At 42.2% G+C, this 19,481-nt stretch overlaps 1 protein-coding gene across 1 annotated transcript; it reads left to right on the top strand.

Annotated features, from left to right (window-relative positions):
* Window positions 1-5,059: 5,059 nt before the first annotated feature.
* Window positions 5,060-17,862, top strand: LOC136620207 (jeltraxin-like). The gene is made up of 4 exons (XM_066594912.1): window positions 5,060-5,105; window positions 8,310-8,344; window positions 9,712-9,770; window positions 17,261-17,862. The coding sequence occupies exons 3-4, from the start codon at window positions 9,716-9,718 to the stop codon at window positions 17,860-17,862; spliced, it is 657 nt and encodes a 218-aa protein (XP_066451009.1). The 5' UTR covers window positions 5,060-5,105; window positions 8,310-8,344; window positions 9,712-9,715.
* Window positions 17,863-19,481: the final 1,619 nt, after the last annotated feature.

Raw genomic sequence — 19,481 nt, 5'->3', positions numbered from 1 at the left:
TAACCCTTGTATGGTAGTGATATACGAAATGTTGAACTAAAGTTCACTTCTTTATCTTATAGTCACCTATAAGGGTAATTTTCGGATTAAAGGCAAGGTAAATTGGCCAATACACATATGTATTGTATTTTTAATGGTGTACTGATTTTAAGATCATGTAGAAATATAATAACTCATTCAGCTCACGGCAGCGATGTATTATGTGGTGTATGATAATGATATATTATGTGGTGTATGAGAGTGATATATTATGTGGTGTATTATGTGGTCTATGATAATGATATATTATGTGGTGTATGATAGTCATATATTACATGGTGTATGATAGTCATATATTATGTGGTGTATGATAGCGATGTATTATGTGGTGTATTATGTGGTGTATGATAGTGATATATTATGTGGTGTATGATAGTGATATATTATGTGGTGTATGATAGTGATATATTATGTGGTGTATGATAGTGATATTTTATGTGGTGTATGATGGTGATATATTATGTGGTGTATAAGAGTGATATATTATGTCGTGTATGAGAGTGATATATTATGTGGTGTATGATAGTCATATATTACATGGTGTATGATAGTGATATATTATGTGGTGTATGATAGCGATGTATTATGTGGTGTATTATGTGGTGTATGATAGTGATATATTATGTTGTGTATTATGTGGTGTATGATAGTGATATGTTATGTGGTGTATGAGAGTGATATATTATGTGGTGTATGATAGCGATGTATTATGTGGTGTATGATAGTGATATATTATGTGGTGTATGAGAGTGATATATTATGTGGTGTATGATAGTGATATATTATGTGGTGTATGATGGTGATATATTATGTGGTGTATGAGAGTGATATATTATGTCGTGTATGAGAGTGATATATTATGTGGTGTATGAGAGTTATATATTATGTGGTGTATGAGAGTGATATATTATGTGGTGTATGAGAGTGATATATTATGTGGTGTATTATGTGGTGTATGATAGTGATATATTATGTGGTGTATGATAGTGATATATTATGTGGAGTTTTATGTGGTGTATGATAGTGATATATTATGTGGTGTATGAGAGTGATATATTATGTGGTGTACATCTGTACTGCACAAACTTTGTTTAGGTCATAAACAGGAAAAGTAAGGTCACAATTTGATTGATCAATTTTAAGCGCCAAAGTAAGTGACCCCCCTATGTAACTAATAACACATAAACTTAAAATTTGGCATGACCATTTTTTATACTTTTTTAAATATGAAAAGTAATTGTTTAATTCTAGGTGTAAAAGTAATGTAACTAATAACACACATCTGTACCGCACAAATGTGAAATTTACCAAAACCACTACCTAAATAGACAAAGTAAAGGGGTCACTATGTATATACTGGAGAATCTACCTCACCTCTATGTGTATATGCTGAGGAGAATCTACCTCACCTCTATGTGTATATACTAAGGAGAATCTACCTCACCTCTGTGTGCATATACTGGAGAATCTACCTCACCTCTATGTGTATATACCGAGCACAATCTACCTCACCTCTATGTGTATATATTGGAGAATCTACCTCTCCTCTATGTGTATATACTGAGGAGAATCTACCTCACCTCTATGTGTGTATATATACTGAGGAGAATCTACCTCACCTCTATGTGTATATACTGAGGAGAATCCACCTCATCTCTATGTGTATACACTGAGGAGAATCTACCTCACCTCTATGTGTATATACTGAGGACAATCTACCTCACCTCTATGTGTATATATTGGAGAATCTACCTCTCCTCTATGTGTATATACTGAGGAGAATCACCTCTATGTGTGTATATATACTGAGGAGAATCTACCTCACCTCTATGTGTATATACTGAGGAGAATCCACCTCATCTCTATGTGTATATACTGAGGAGAATCTACCTCACCTCTATGTATATATACTGAGGAGAATCTACCTCACCTCTATGTGTATATACTGAGGAGAATCTACCTCACCTCTATGTGTATATACTGAGGAGAATCTACCTCACCTCTATGTATATATACTGAGGAGAATCTACCTCGCCTCTATGTGTATATACTGAGGAGAATCTACCTCACCTCTATGTGTATATACTGGAGAATCTACCTCACCTTTATGTGTATATACTGAGGAGAATCTACCTCACTCCTATGTGTATATACTGAGGAGAATCTACCTCACTCCTATGTGTATATACTGAGGAGAATCTACCTCCCCTCTATGTGTATATATACTGAGGAGAATCTACCTCCCCTCTATGTGTATATATACTGGGCAGAATCTACCTCACCTGTGTGTGTATATACTGAGGAGAGTCTACCTCACCCCTCTATGTGTATATGCTGAGGAGAATCTACCTCACTCCTATGTGTGTATACTGAGGAGAATGTACCTCACTTCTATGTGTAAATACTGAGGAGAATCTACCTCACCCTCTATGTGAATATACTGGAGAATCTACCTCACCTCTATGTGTATATGCTGAGAAGAATCTACCTCACCTCTATGTGTATATACTGAGGAGAATCTACCTCACTCCTATGTGTATATACTGAGGAGAATCTACCTCACCTCTATGTGTATGTACTGAGGAGAATCTACCTCCCCTCTGTGTGTATATACTAAGAAGAAGCTACCTCACCTCTATGCCAATATACTGAGGAGAATCTACCTCACCCCCATGTGTATATACTGAGGAGAATCTACCTCACCTCTATGTGTATGTACTGAGGAGAATCTACCTCCCCTCTGTGTGTACATACTGGAGAATCTACCTCACCTCTATGTCAATATACTGAGGAGAATCTACCTCACTCCTATGTGTATATACTGAGGAGAATCTACCTCGCTCCTATGTGTATATACTGAGGAGAATCTACCTCACCTCTATGTGTATATACTGAGGAGAATCTACCTCCCCTCTATGTGTATATATGCTGAGAAGAATCTACCTCACCTCTATGTGTATATACGGAGGAGAATCTACCTCACTCCTATGTGTATATACTGAGGAAAATCTACCTCACCTCTATGTGTATGTACTGAGGAGAATCTACCTCCCCTCTGTGTGTATATTCTAAGGAGAATCTACCTCACCTCTATGTCAATATACTGAGGAGAATCTACCTCACTCCCATGTGTATATACTGAGGAGACTCTACCTCACCTCTATGTGTATGTACTGAGGAGAATCTACCTCCCCTCTGTGTGTACATACTGGAGAATCTACCTCACCTCTATGTCAATATACTGAGGAGAATCTACCTCACTCCTATGTGTATATACTGAGGAGAATCTACCTCACTCCTATGTGTATATACTGAGGAGAATCTACCTCACTCCTATGTGTATATACTGAGGAGAATCTACCTCCCTTCTATGTGTATATACTAAGGAGAATCTACCTCCCCTCTATGTGTATATACTGAGGAGAATCTACCTCCCCTCTATATGTATATACTGAAGAGAATCTACCTCACCTCTATGTGTATATACTGAGGAGAATCTACCCCACCTCTATGTGTATACAAGGGGTGCTGAGAAGTTTTTGACTTTGTGTTCTTTTTTTGCTTCTATGGTAACGAATGTTATATCACATGAAAGCCTTCTGTGTCTAATATATGTTTTAAAAATTTTGTGTTTGTAGCTTATGGCAGCAGTGATCTCGGCACGCAGGAAAACAAAATGGCGGAGTCTAAGGCGATAATCACAGCAAATGAGAGCAGAGGAGGGATAAAATTATTTTTCCTGTAAGGAAAGTCCATGAAGAATATTCATGGTGATATGTGGCAGACATTGGGGGATCAATGCCCTTCATATTCTACAGTTAAGGACTGGGTTGCCAGATTAAAAATGGGCCACTTCAGCACCAATGATGAGGAACGTCCTGGACGACCGAGAGAGGTTGTTGTTCCGGGGATCGTAGATGCTGTGCACAACCTCATACTGGAGAATCGGCTAATTTCAGCTGCAGGAATAGCTGACATCATGGGGATTTCTCATGAATATGTTTGTGTCATTATCCATGAACATTTGAACATAAAGAAGCTATCTGCAAAGTGGGTCTCCAAATGTTTGACAACAGATCAGAAAAGTAAGCGAGTGAAAACTCCCCGGTCCATTTGTCAGTGTTTCCGGACTGATAAGAACTTCCTGGATCAGCTGGTCACTATGGATGAGACCCGGATTTATTTGTATGACCCTGAAACCAAGGAGCAGTCAAAAGAGTGGAGGCACAGTGGTTTTCCTCGCCCAAAGAAGTTCAGTCACTAAGGTGATGGTGTCTGTGTTCTGGGATAAGGAGGGCGTGCTGCTAGTGGACTACCTTCAAAATCTGTCGACCATCAATGCAACCTATTACATTGAACTTTTGGACCAATTGAAGGCAGCTCTGAAGGCCAAATAGCGCAGCAAGCTGTCCAAAGGAATCTTGTTCCTGCAAGACAACGCCTCCGTTCACACTGCACAAGCGACCATGGCAAAACTGGTGAAGCTAGGCCTCCAACTGGTTGACCACCCACCTTATTCACCACATCTAGCTCCCTCCAACTATCATCTGTTTCCAAACCTGAAGAAACACCTCAAGGGGACCAAATCTCACCCCATTTCTGATGCCATGGCTGCTACGGATAACTGGTTTGAGGCACAACCGAAATCCTTCTTTTTGCAAAGCTTACAGAACTTGGAATCCCGATGTAAGAAGTGTGTTGGCATCAGTGGAGAGTATGTGGAATAAATGTAAAGTTTCATCTTCCTATCTCGTTTCTTTCTGGGTAAAGCCAAAGACTTATCAGCAGCCTCTCGTATACTGAGATGAATCTACCTCACGTCTATGTGTATATACTGAGGAGAATGTATCTCACCTCTGTGTATATACTGAGGAGAATCTACCTCACCTCACATGCTTTCGCGAGACAACCCCTTTAAGTACATTACAGCCTTGTGTGGCGCAGAGTGTTAAGGCAGCAGAATGCAGTCCTAAGCTTTCACTCATGACCTGAAGGTTGCAGGTTTGATCTCTTTTTATGGTTCAGGTAGCTGTCTCAAGGTTGACTTAGCCTTCCATCTTTTCCAGGTCGGTAAGATGAGTACCCAGCTTGGTGGGGGGTAATAAAGCACCTTCCTTTCCCTTTATAGTATATGCACATAGAGGTCAGTTACATTCTCAGTGAGGTAGATTCTTCAGTATATATACAGAGAGGAGTGTTAGTTCTCCTCAGTATACACACATAGAGGCGAGGTAGATTCATCTCAGTATATACACATAGAGGTGAGGGGGGGCTGTCGCTGTGCCGGGGGGGGGGGCTGTTGCTGCGATCGGGGGGCTGTCGCTGTGCTGGGGGGGGGGGGCTGCGCCGGTTACCTGCTGCCTGGCGGTGGGTGACTGGTCGGCGGCGTTCAATCCAGGGGTCCGGTCGGCGGCTGCGGGGCGTCTGGTTGTCATGGAGACACAGCTGGTAGCGTCTCTGGAGCGCGCACGTCGGGCTACAGCAAGCGAAGGGAGAAGAGCTGGCGGCCATCTTGGGAAAATTTTTATAAGTTGCTGAAACGCTGGAACTGTAAGTAGAAACCAGCTAGAAAAGTCATTTACAGGGGTAATTAGTAATGTATGCTTAATTAGGGGGACTGGGCAAAAAAAAAATTCACTGCTTCCTCGAGACATCTCCTTTAAGGAAGCGGCCATGGACTTCAGGGATTGGGCTGAGGAATGGGCTGCACCTCAGAAGGGGCTATGAGAACACAAAAACGGATCCACATATAGAGCTTAGAGTAATTAAAATAGATAAACTTTATTACAAAACAAAATAGTAGTTAAAAAGACACACACACACATTATATATATATATATATATATATATATATATATATATATAAATATATATATATATATATATATATATATATATATATATGTGTGTGTGTATCGTGGGAGAAAAGGAGTATCTGGACTGCAGGAACAGGACTTAAACAATAGAATAAAAATATATTCATGGTATAAATAGAAGAGCGATAAATACAATAGTGGATCTACTAAGGGCTCAGTCACACGGGCGCATCCGGGCGCCTTCCTGCACGAAGCAGATGGCCGCACTGCAGGACGGACGATTCTCCGCAGCGCCGGAAGAAAGAACATATGACCAGTTCCATCGCCAGTCATGTGTTCTTTCTTTCCGGCGCTGTGGAGAGTCGTCTGTCCTGCAGTGTGGCCGTCTTCTTCGTGCAGGAAGACGGGCGCATTGGCGCCCGGATGCGCCCGTGTGATTGATCCGTAAGTCATATATAATACAAGCCAGACAAACAAGGCAATAAATTAAGACTGTCAGATCACACAAAATATAAATGCAAAGCTGTTACCACATGCTAGTCAAGACCTGTATCCTGAGCCCCAACGCTCGTTTCTCAACTGCTTTCTTAAGCGGATCAAACGAGCGTTGGGGCTCAGGATACAGGTCTTGACTAGCATGTGGTAACAGCTTTGCATTTATATTTTGTGTGATCTGACAGTCTTAATTTATTGCCTTGTTTGTCCGGCTTGTATTATATATGACTTAGTAGATCAACTATTCTATTTATCGCTATTCTATTTATACCGAGAATATATTTTTATTCTATTGTTTAAGTCCTGTTCCTGCAGTCCAGATACTCCTTTTCTCGCACTATATATATGTTTTTAATTACTATTTTGTTTTGTGGTAAAGTTTATCTATTTTAATTACTCTAAGCTCTATATGTGGATTCATTTTTGTGTTCTCATAGCAATACAGTAGAGTGTTTTTGCATTGTTTAGCAATTGGGCCTATTTTTTGGTTAACCTAAGAAGGGTCTGCAACCTCCTGTCTGGGGGTAAATTTGAATAAAAAGGAGTGTAACCTTTAAGGATAAAAAGTGAGGAGAGTTGGAGGGGGGCACATTCTGCAGAGGGACATCAGTACATGCAGTCTGAGGAGAATCCAACGCTCCTCTGTGTATACATATTTTATTCCTCGGTTCCTCTGAAGTGAACACAACTTCATAACATTTTCCATGCAAACAGGTAAGCATCAGCACCAAATTAACTTGGGCGGAGGCGGGTGTATGGGACAGTGTGAATAAGATTCTAAGAAGTTATGAATATTCCGGTGTCAGGTGACACTTAAGTTTGCTCTTTGTGTGATTGCTATAAATACTCATGACTGTTAGATGACTGAAGGAATTTCAGTGGATTACACCAATGCTGTGGGACCTGTAATTCTTCCAGCAGCTGCAACACTTAAAATCAATTTGGAACAGCAAGAACAAACATATTACGATCCATATAAAGGTAATTTTATAATTAAAGGCAAGGTAAACTGGCCAATACAAATACGTATTGTATTTTTTTATGGTGTTTAACTCACCCCAGTGATATATTATGTGTATATTATGTGGTGTATGACAATCATATATTATCTGGAGTATTATGTGGTGTATGATAGTGATATATTATGTTGTGTATTACGTGGTGTATGATAATGTGATCTATTATGGGGTGTATGATAATGATATATTATGTGGTGCAATACATGCTGTATGATATTATGTGTATTTTGTGATGTATTATGTAGTGTATGATAGTGATTTATTATGTGGTGTATGGAAGTAGTATGTTATGTAGATAGTAGTATATTATGTAGTGTATAATAGTGATACATTATGTGTAGTATCATGGGGTATATAATACATAGTGATATATTATCAACTAATTAAAACCAGAAAGTGAAACATCTTTTATTGTTCTAATCTGTTTTTATTTTGTGATTGTAGAATTTTTTTCTCTGTTGTCTGTGCATGACCACGGGGGCCTCAGCAGAAGTAAACCCCAATTATAGAGATACTATACAGCAGCCTCATGGGTCATAGGAGACAATGGACTAGAGGGGACCCTTTGACTTTTATAGGAGAGTGTTCTGGGTAGCTCTATGACATGTGTAGATGTCATTGTACAGGGAGGGAGAGGAGGTGAGCTGTGACCATCATCCATCGAGGTTTTCTCTACAGAACAGGAAGTATCAGACTATTAGGCTGAGTGGTCAGTGTGAAAACTGCAGAATTTTAGGATTTTTTTTTAAATACAGATTGTGACATTGAAAATTTAAAAAAAGCAAAAGCAAAAACAATATAAGAAATACTTGCTGCACACAATAGTTCATTTTCTTATACCACATTTCCTTCATCATTCTTCCTTTTTTTCATTTTATTCCTGTTTGAATCTTCTAGAAATATTGTGAAATGTTGGACTAAAGTTCACTTCTTCTTACAGTCACCTATAAAGGTCGTTTTCGGATTGAAGGCAAGGTAAATTGGCCAATATAAATATGAATTGTATTTTTATGCTGTTTTTAATATCATGTAGAAATTTTTTATTGCATTCAGCTCACCGCAGTGAATATTGACCTTGATCTAGAGATATTAATGGAGAAAGGAAAAGAAACAACAAGCCAGCAAGGAAATGTGGCCTCTGCGCATGAGGGACACAGAAAAGCAAAACTTCCCGGATCCTCAGACATGTCATGAACAGGATCTGACACTAACAGCTTGAAACGCGTAAACTTCCAGGATGTAATAACATGAATCAAACTAGTGTTTCTTAGAGTATACACAGAAGAGTGCAGGAAGTTTTACTTTTCTTTGTCCTTCATCGACTATTGTCCTTAAGCCCCAGCACGGTCACAGTGCTAGATGCCGCACAATACTGCATGCAGGGCATGGCCAGCATTGGCTTGTCACACTGAGCCCTCAATTAGCCACAATTTTTGCCCGTTGTACCCACAGGCCTCATCTGCTTTTTCGTCTTCACTAATTCTCTACCTGGATAATTATTATGAAAGTGATGAATGAGGCACAGAACTACTAGCACTAATGAGATCAGAGCTGTTTAATTACAGGGCAATTGGTGCACTTGCACCAGGACACCCGCTATTGGCTAGCTGGACCTATTACAAGCGTGTTTGTGTTCCCTGTACATGGGCATGGCTGAAAACCTGGAAAAGAACGAGTGAGGCATAAAAGGCAGCCCGACTGATTCTTTTTAAAAATTCTTGACAACCAGGTCTTGTATACATTGCGGCACACATGACATCCCGCTGGTGTGCATCCACAGTCCTGCTGCCCTCCATCCTTCTCTCCATCAATTGGCTGAGCCAATTCATAAATCTCACCTCCACATCGCGATAGCTCTGACTGGTTGTTTGAGCGCTGTTCAGCCAATCAATGCCTCGCTTGATCAGCCAATCACAGCCCTTGTATTGGTTCATAGAGCGCTACATTGATTGGCTGTGCAACGCTCGAAGAACCAATAAGAGCCTTTTTTATGTAATGCAGCTCTAGTTTATTTTTGGGATAGGGCTTATATTTCAAGCCTCTCCAAACATTCAGAAAAATCAGGTTAGGGCTTCTTTGGGGGGAAAACACTGCAGTTCATAAGATAAGCCAGATGGCAGCCTCCTTGATGATGTGGTGGGCAAAAAAAGAGAGGAGCTGTACCCTGTGACCTGATGTCAGAACGGGGTCAGAACTGAAAACTCCAACACAGCAGGTATGTGTACATATTTAGCGTCCCTGTACAACCCCTTTGTTATATATAGTACTTTAATATTAGTAAAACAAAAAAAATTGTATGGAGTCACCAGACACACATTTAATTTCAATATTTTTTTTTCCAGAAAAATGAAAACCCTTTCCATCTTGTTTGTTCTTCTATCTGGATGTTTTGCACTGGCAGGTCAGTGTATATACTGTGATAGCCATTGTGTAAGCCATAAAGTGCTTGGCGAGGGGGTGCAGCCATAATACAGTAACCACAGCAGAGCCACTTCAGTACAGCGATGGTGATCCTGACGCTATATATCTCCACTTACATCATTCTAGATCCATGTTATAACATTGTCATTTTACTCAAAAATGGCCATAAAGTCTAGAGGTGAAGACCTCTGCAGCTTCTCTATGATTCCCACCTCATTGGCTAACAAAGCACTCCATCAGAGCTGTGTAGTAGATAGCATTGGTGCTAGCATTCATTGCCAAAGGGTAAGACAATTTCAGCCCCCAAGGTCTTACAAGATTGAAGATGCTGAAGAGGATTTTCATCCAAAAATGTAAAAAAATGTCAAATGTATAAATGAGTAGACCTTATACCATATTGTCATCTTGTGTCCGGTCCAATTTGATCCATCCGTGTAGTCTATACCTTGTAATGTCCAGTTCTCTGTGACTTGTTATTATGTATCTAAAGTCTAGTTATGCAGTCTTAATCAACCATATAGAGTCTAGTCTCTGGTCATCTTATAGTCTAGTGTCTATCAACTCCTATTAAAACTGTTATTAAGCCCTTCATGACCATCAAAAGTAAATTTACATTGGGCGGCAATGAAGAGTTCATGAAGCAGGCTGGGGAGCTGAGTCCACTCCATACTCTGCGGCTACTGGCTGTTTCTGACAGCCGCTGGTAACTGTCGCTATCCAAGTTAATTCTGATTGCAGCAGATAACTGTTTAGATACTGCAGTCAAAACTGGCAGCTCATTTAAAAGTCAGAAGCTCCCAGGGCTGCCATGCATAGATGCCTATCAAACCCTGCCCCTAGTGAGACTTGATAGGCAACATCAAAAATTGCTATATACTGTAATACTGTGGTATTGCAGTATATAGTACAGCAATCAACAATCGCAAGTTCAAGTCTCCTTTAGGGACCCAACAAGTATTAAAACATTTTTACATTTTTTTTAGGTTCAAAAAGATTTTTATTAAACTTTTTCCAACATGCATTTTAATAAAACAGAAATAACAAAAACCATGGGATAAGAAGGGATAAAACAGGGTAATCGTGAGCATTACTCAAAATTATAATTTCTACAATAGTCAATATATGGGACAAAGCAACTTCACATAGCTTATCACAGCCCATCAAAGCCATAGTCTCGGGGCTAACAGTAAAACTAAATGTTAAAAGTTCCCCAAAAAGTCCCACTCTCCCAATAAAATTGAAACAATTAAAAAAAACAATACATATTTTGTTTCACCATGTTTGTAGAAAGTCTGAACTATTAAAAAATCACAATATTTAACCCACACAGTGAAAGGTGTAAAAAAAAAGGACAAAATTGCGTTGTTTTTTTTTAAATATTCAGGCTCCCAAAATATTTTGATAAAAAAACAATATGTTTCCCAAAATAAAAAGTACTAATATTAACTGCAACTCACTCTGCAAAAACAAGCTTTCACACAGCCCATTTAAGCCCTTCAGTGGCGGGTTTCCTACCACCCTGTCGTACCCACCAGGGCAGGTTTTTTTAAATGGTCTAATCATTGAATTTCAACTAATTTTGCAGTTGCGTCTCAAGAGCCATAACTTTTTCATTTTTCCATTGACATGGCCATATAAGGGCTTGTTTTTTTGGGACAAGTTGTGATTTTTTTTAAACAGGGGGGGGGGAGGAAAAAAAGAAATGGGGGAAAAAAGAAAAAAAGGGACCATGTCATTAAGGGGTTAAATAATGTATTAACTTCCTTCTCTGGGTCATTACGATGCATTGATACCACATGTGTGATTTGATTTTTGATTTTTTACAAAGTAAAGGGAGACAAGTGTTTTTATAATTTTTTTTAAATACTTTATTACTTTTTTTTTTTTTGTCCCTTTAGGGGACTTCCACAGGGACCCATCAGGACCCCCTGATCACATTCCGGGGGTCTGATGGTGACAGCCCTTTACATGCTGCAGTCATATAGACTGCAGCATGTAAAGGGTTAACACAGCAGAGATCAGAGGTTTTCTCTGATCTCTGCTTTAAGAGCTCGTACCTAGCTGTCCTCTGACAGCCAAGCACCAGCTCTCCCTGCCACAGAGACCATCGGCTTGCTTCTGACAAGCCCATGGTCTCTATGGCAACCTGTAAACAAAGCAGGAGACTTAGAAGCAGGAGATTGCCGGCATATCGGCAATATCTTCTGCTGGTTTTTCAAAGCCCTTGCTTTGTTCTCTGTGGGTCTGTGCAGGTAGAGCACAATGTCACAGCTTGAGGCATTGTGCTCTGTAGCTCCCATAGTGATACATAGCCCGGAAATCTTCCGGGCTATATCACTATCGGCAGTGGAGCTCGTCCTGGAAAATTTCCGGGCGTGCCACTCAAGGGGTTAATGAAAAAATAAAAAAGTTCTGGTTCTCAAAATATAGCAGAGGAGGGCAAATTTTGTTTAAGGAAAAAATGTATTTACTTTTTAAAGATGGAAAATCATAAAAACAATATCAATTTGGTATCACCCCAATCGTGCTGACCCATAGAAAAAGGTCCTATGTCATTGATACATTGATATTGTATTGTGAACGCCGTAAAAACTAACCCCTCCCCCCAAAAAAAATCTTTATTTGTATAGCGCCAACTTATTCCGCAGCGCTTTCAAGAATGGGATAAATACAAACAATACAACAATTACAATGGGAGGTACAATCAGTTTGAAACTAATGGGGTGGGGAAGCAAGGCATGGGGAACACAAGCAGTAGGGGATTTCATGTGGAAATCAGTTATTAGAAACCAAATGGGGTGGGGCGATAAGAAGGTGCAGGGGTACAGGTCATATGTGATAGGCAGGGTGGAAGGTATGGGGAGACATAGGGAGGGCGGGGGACTAGGTCAGGGGATTTGGTATGTTTCCCTGAAGAGGTGCGTTTTTAGGGCGCGTCTGAAATTTTGTGCATTGGGAATTGTCCAGATGCCTTGGGGTAGAGCGTTCCAGAGGATGGGTGCTGCTCTAGTGAATTCCTGGAGGCGAGCATATGAGGTTCGTATTACAGGGGTGTTTAGTCTGAGTGTGTTAGCGGATCAGAGTGAGCAGGTTAGGTGCTGTACAGACAGGAGGGAGGCGATGTATGGTGGCACGGCACCATGGAGAGCTTTGTGGGTGAGGAGTTTAAATTTAGTTCTGCAGTGGATGGGCAGCCAATACAGCGACTGGCATAGTGCAGAGGCGTCTGAGTAACGGCTGGATAGAAAAATGAGCCTAGCTGCCGCAGTTAGTATGGATTGGAGTGGAGCGAGCCTGGTGTGGGAAAGGCCGATGAATAGTGAGTTGCAGTAGGTGAGTCGGGAGTGGATGAGGGCAGCCACGGTTGTTTTTAGCATGTCCGTGGTGAGGAACCACCCAGATTTTAGCAATATTTCTGAGGTGTATATGGCATGTTTGGGACAGATATTAAAAGTGTGTGTGTGTGGGGGGGGGGGGGTAAAGGAGAGGTCACAGTCCAGTGTGACCCCCAAGACAGCGGGCATGCTGTCTGGGAGTTATGATAGTGCCAGACACTGTAATAGAGATGCTAAGTTGAGGTCGGTTGGAAGGCAGAAAGATGAGGAGGTCAGTTTTAGAGGTTAAGTTTAAGAAAAAGGGAGGACATAGTATTAGAGACAGCGGTCAGACAGTCAGTGATATTTTGGAGGAATGGTTCAGAGATCTCATGGGAGGAGGTGTATAGTTGGGTGTCGGTGTAGAGATGGTATTGGATGCCGAATTTGTGAATAGTTTGTTCAATTGGGGCAGTATAGATAGAGAAGAGAAGGGGGCCAAGAACCGAGCCCTGGGGTACCCCGACAGTGAGAGGAAGTGGAGAGGGGGTAGAGCCAGCAAAGGAGACGCTGACGGAGCAGTCAGAGAGGTAGGAGGAGAACCAGGAGAGAACAGTGTCCTTTAGACCAATAGAATGGAGCATAGTATGAAGGACGCCTGGGTTGACAGTGTCAAATGCAGCAGACAGGTCAAGGAGGATTAATAGGGAGTAGTCACCTCTAAACTTTGCCGTCATCAGGTCATTTGATACTTTTGTGAGGGTAGTTTCAGTCAAAGGCAGAGAATGGAAACCAGACTGGAGGGGGGCAATGAGAGAGTTGTCAGAGCGAAAGCATGTGAGGCAGGAGTAGACCAGGTGTTCTAGTAATTTGGAGATGAAGGGGAGGATTGACACTGGTCGGTAGTTGGCAGCATCAGTCGGGTCCAGGATTGCTTTTTTAAGCAGAGGTGATATGATGGAGGGTTTAAATGAGGAGGGGAAAGTGCCAGAGGTTAGGGAGAGGTTGCGATTGTGGTGAAGTGAGTAATGAGAGCTGGGGAAAGGGACCGGAGGAGGTGAGAGGGGAGAGGGTCGCTAGCACAGGTGGTGGGGCGGGCAGCGGAAAGCAGCCTGGAGATTTCTTCCTCTGTTGTTGGTTCTAACATAGAAAGTGAGTGGGGCTGGATGCAGTGCTGAGGAGACTGAAATCGGGGCTAGCCGTGCAGTTTTTGGAGATTTCTTTTCTGATGTTGTCGATTTTTTGTCACGGGGGCCTGTTCTTTGGGACTGTGGAGGGAGTGAAAGGTCTCAAAGAGTCGTTTGGAGTTGTGGGATAGTGAGGAGACAAGGGAGGTGAAATAAATTTGTTTGGCATGGTGAAGGGCTAGGTTATAGGTTTTAAGCATGAATTTGAAGTGGAGGAAGTCTGCGGGCAGCTTTGATTTTCTCCATAGCCGCTTGGCACACCTAGAGCACCACCGGATGCAGCACGTTTTGGACGTGAGCAAAGGTTGCCATGGTCTGTGGTTGACGGCGCGGGTCGAGGGTGATACTGCTTTATCCACGGCACGGCTGAGGGTGGTATGGTAGTGTTCAACTGCCAGGTTAGGGCAGGGGAGGAGAGAGATAGGGTAGAGGGAGGACTGAATGGTCTCGACGAACTGTATGGTGGGGATGGACTGAAGGTTCCTAAAGGTGCTATAGATAGGAGGGTCTGGGGGGATGCTAGGGTGCCTGATGGAGAAAGAGAGGAGGTTGTGATCTGAGAGTAAAAGGGGGGAGTTAGTAAAGGAAGAGGCAGAGGAAGATTAGATTGAGAGTGTTGCCATCTCTTGAGTGGGGGAGTCAGAGATTAGTGATAGGCCAAAGGAGGAGGTAAGCATTAAAAGTCAGGAGGCAGATGAAGGGCTGGGGTTATTAGTAGGGATGTTGAAACCGCTGAGGATGAGGGTTGGGATTTCACAGGATACGAAGTGGGGGATCCAGGCAGCGAAGTGGTCTAGGAACAGGCGGGTGGGACCTGGGGGGCGGTAAATAACTGCGACACGCAGGGACAGTGGGCGGAAAATTCGCAGGGTGCGGACTTCGAATGACTGGAAGCTGAGGGAATGACCTGAAAGGTACAGTTAGGCGAGAGAATGACGCCTACTCCTCCGCTGCGCCGGTCGGACGATCTGGGGGTGTGGGAGAACTGTTGACCATCATAGGACAATGCCAGGGGCGAGCAGGTTGCGGTGTTTGGTGGTGAAGAGGTCATGGATAGTTGGGCCTGGGTTGGGGGACATGTCATTTGTGGTTAGGAGTAGCAGGGTAGTGAGGGTAAGCATTTTTCTTATTTCTCCCCTCTTAAAAATGTCTCAGTGGTGAGATCTCCATCGATCAGCAATTCATCCCCTATCCTATGTCTAGGGAATAACTTGTAATTGTGGTACAAACACTTTAATTGTGGAGAAGAGAATCCTGGTGGGCTAGTGGGTTAATATATACAATCAATGATGGTAAGGTTTAATACAAATCTAGATGTGATGGTTATGTATAATGAAAACAAAGGTTTGGTACCGTGTTAGCCAGTAGAGCAAAATGTGATTGTTCCCAGCAAGAGAAACCAAGTAATCTTGTAGATATGATACCTTTTAACCGCTTTCCGCTCCATGGCGTAAGTTTACGTCCTGGCAGCGGGGTACTTCCGCAAACAGGGTGTAAACTTACATCCTGGGGATAGCGCGAGATCACATATGATCCCGCGCTATCCCGCAGCAGGAGTCGGCTGTCAGTGATAGCCGGCCTCCCGTTGTTAATCCCTTCCCTGCCACGATCTAAGTAGATCGCGGCAGAGAAAGAGTTCACGGAGGGAGCGCGCTCCCTCGGTGTCTTCGGCCGGCTCTCGCGATGTTATTGCGAGAGCCCGTCCGGTCGCCATGGCAACAGGACAACAGACACTGGCGTCTTGTGTTGCCAGTGCCTGAGATCGCTGTATAAGTGATAAGGCATGGCAGGGCAGTAGCCCTGCCATGCCTTATCACAGTGATCATCAGGGCTGTGGTGAAAGTCCCCCAGAGGGACACAAGCTGTGTAAAAAAAAAAAAAATAAAGAAATGAATTTTAAAAAAATGTAATAAAATGTTTAAAAAAAACCCTTTTTTAATGCTTTTTCCTCACTAAAAATGCAATAAAAGTGATCAAAAAAGCCGTATGTACCCCAAAATGGTACCAATAAAAACTACAGCTCATTTCGCAAAAAATAAGCTTTCATAGAGCTCCGTACATCAAAAGATAAAAAAGTTACAGGACTTTGAATGCAGCGATTTAGAAAAAAAAAAAGATTTCCAAAAAAAGGGTTTTTATTGCGGAAAAGTGGAAAAACCAAAAAAAAAGTTAGAATTTTGGTATCGTTGTAACTGTACCGACCCGCAGAAAAAAATTATTGTCTTATTTATGCTGCATGATTAACGCTGTAAAAAAACAAATTCTATGGCAGAATTGATGCATTTTCTCTCCCTGCTATCATAAAAAAAAAATAAATAAAAGTTTTACAATATAGTCCTTTTACCCAAAAATGAGGCCGATAAAAACTACAGTTCGCCACGCAAAAAACAAGCCCTTATACGTCCGCGTCGACGGAAAAATAAAAAAGTTATGACTTTTGATAAATGGAGAAGAAAATCCGCCAAAAATCGTTGCGTCCTTAAGCCCCAAATAGGTCGTGTCCTTAAAGGGTTAATGGCTAACAAACATACATGATGTAATAGCAGGCTTGTGAACCTCTCGGGCTCTTAGTCAAATATTCATGCCAGAGGCGTAACTTGAAGCTCCTGGGCCCCAATGCAAAACCTGGAACGGGGCCCCCAACTATAATGCTTTATTCATAGTATTGGGCTTCCTATATGGAGAAGAGAGGCCTTATGGGCCCCCCAAGGCTCCTGGGCCCGGGTGCAACCGCATCCCCTGCATCCTCTATAGTTACGCCCCTGTTCATGCCTCTTCAGATCTATTCCATTTTAGCCTGACGAAGAGCCCGAGAGGTTCACAAGCCTGCTGTTACATCGTGTATTTTTGTTAGTCATTAAAAGGTATCATATCTACAAGATTACGTAGTTTCTCTCGCTGGTTATCATATAATGATTGTTATTAGTTATTATTATTACTGCAACTTTATTTTCTATCCTTTGGTCTAGGCCAAAATGTTCTCCTTTTCCCTAAGCAATCAGTCACTGACTATGTGATTCTGAAGCCATCTGTGGAACAAGCTTTAAAACAACTCACCGTATGTGTGCGCTCCTATAGCGACCTCCAACGAGAACATTCTCTTTTTTCCTTGGCCACGCCTGGAAAAGACAATGCTTTCCTTATTTATCCAGTACCACCAAACAAGATTTGTATCTCCATAAATAATGAAGATCTTTACTTCAATGTGGATCCTGATGTTCTAGACTGGAAACAGACTTGTGTTGCTTGGGACTCTGCGACCGGGCTGCTCCAACTGTGGGTCAATGCCAAGCGTTACCCTAGAAGAGTTACTACAAGCAGATCCCCCATAGGACCTCAGATGAGTGTCATCCTTGGGCAGGACCAGGACACTTTTGGTGGTGGGTTTCAGGCAAGCCAGTGTTTTGTTGGTGAAATGTCTGATGTCAATATGTGGGATTACATTCTTGACACCAAGACCATTTCTAATAATTATCTTTATAAATCTGGAAATATCTTTAGCTGGACAAATGGAGCTAAGGAGATCAAAGGGGGAGTCATCAGCTTGGAAAGATACTGCAATTCTCTATGATTAACTAACGAAATCTACTGTCATTGTATGCAATATGCTAATTACTATATCTGAAGTATATGCATTTATTACTGGATGTATGTGGTGGGCCCTCCACTGATATCATGTGTATACTTCATCTGGGATTCTTCTATATCAGTGCTTCCCAGCTCCAGTCCTCATGGAACCCAGCAGGTCATGTTTTCAGGATATCCTATAGAGAGAACGCTAGTAGCAATATCTGAGGCACTGACAATAATTACATCACCTGTGCAATACTGAGGAAATCCAGAAAACATGACCTGTTGGGGGGCCCTGAGGACGGGAGTTGGGGAACACTGGTCTATATACTCATGTTCACAAATTAATAAACGATTGCTTTGCTACAGCAGAACCTTTTTCTAATTTGTCCTGAAATAAAACCCCTGTAAGAACTCTCTAGGCATCATACACAAGAGTCAGCCAATCCATGGGAGCTCCCACCAGGAGGCGCCCTGAGACTGCTGCTTCTTCAGGACCTCAGAGGGGTAGCGCTAGGGTTTCTACCCCGCTAGCATTTATGTTTACTAGCCATATTAATGGCCAATAAAAAATCATTTCCACCTGAGAACTGGCCGGCAACAATCCGCAAACCATTCACACACATGCTCACAGTTCTGTTCCGGCGGTGCTGGAGGATACTATTACTATTGGGGACAATATGGGGATCATGATTACAGCTGTGGCCACTAACTGAGGTATCATTATTACTGGGGTCACTGTGGGAGTCACTATGACTACTGGGGCCACTATGATATGGGGCATGGGTGTACATATAGGGGGTGCAGAGGGTGTACATATAGGGGGTGCAGAGGGTGTACATATAGGGGGTGCGGTCGCACCTGGGCCGAGGAGCCCATAAAGTCTCACATCCCCATATTGCAAACCAATGTTATCAATGACGCGTTATAGTTGGGGGCCCAGTTACAGATTTTGCACTGGGGCCCAGCAGCCTTAAGTTACGCCTCTGGTATGGGGGTCACTACTATTACTGGGACCACTAAAAGATTCACTATTTCTATTGGGACCATTAAGGGGGTCACTATTACTATTAAGGCCACAAACGTAACCCTTTGGCCTTCCCTGATGTAAATACACAGCACTGTGAGTCAGTACTTAGCCACCAGTGTTGTATATTCCCAGTGCTGTGACCATGGGGGCACAGTGGTTTGGCCTGTGTGATCACATGACAAGGACAGCTGTGATTGACCATTGCAATCCAAAGTGATCAAGGCATCAAAAAGGAGGAGTCTCATGCTATTCGCTAATCCTCAGCCTGCATATTTAAGAGACCATCATGAACCTAGCAAAGATCCCCAGGACTTTCCTAAAATAATCCTTGTTAGGGCATAAATGAGGTATCCCCAAACAGTTGCTTGTATATTGTCCATGCACAAGTAGAGGTGTAACAAGAATGTCTTGGTCCCCAATGCAAAAGCTTTAGCAGGGCCCTACCTAATATGTGCCATTTATAATAATATAGTGTTAGGGCTGGCTAGGGTGGATGGACAGGGAATCCCTACACCAACCCTCTCCTGTGTCGCTACATACTTGCCCCCCTAAGCTGAACCCCAGGGCAACAACTGGGCGACGGTCCCTGC

This window comes from Eleutherodactylus coqui, chromosome 3, assembly GCF_035609145.1.
Source record: "Eleutherodactylus coqui strain aEleCoq1 chromosome 3, aEleCoq1.hap1, whole genome shotgun sequence".
In the NCBI taxonomy this organism is placed as follows: Eukaryota; Metazoa; Chordata; class Amphibia; order Anura; family Eleutherodactylidae; genus Eleutherodactylus; species Eleutherodactylus coqui.
Note: the sequence above shows the minus strand (reverse complement) of the source record. Positions and strands in the feature narration are given on the sequence as shown.

Bases quoted from the DNA above. Each gene is read 5' to 3' on its own strand.
- LOC136620207 (XM_066594912.1), top strand. From the start codon at position 9,716: ATGAAAACCCTTTCCATCTTGTTTGTTCTTCTATCTGGATGTTTTGCA. The intron at 9,771-17,260 runs GTCAGTGTATAT...CCTTTGGTCTAG, and splicing joins TGGATGTTTTGCACTGGCAG to GCCAAAATGTTCTCCTTTTC.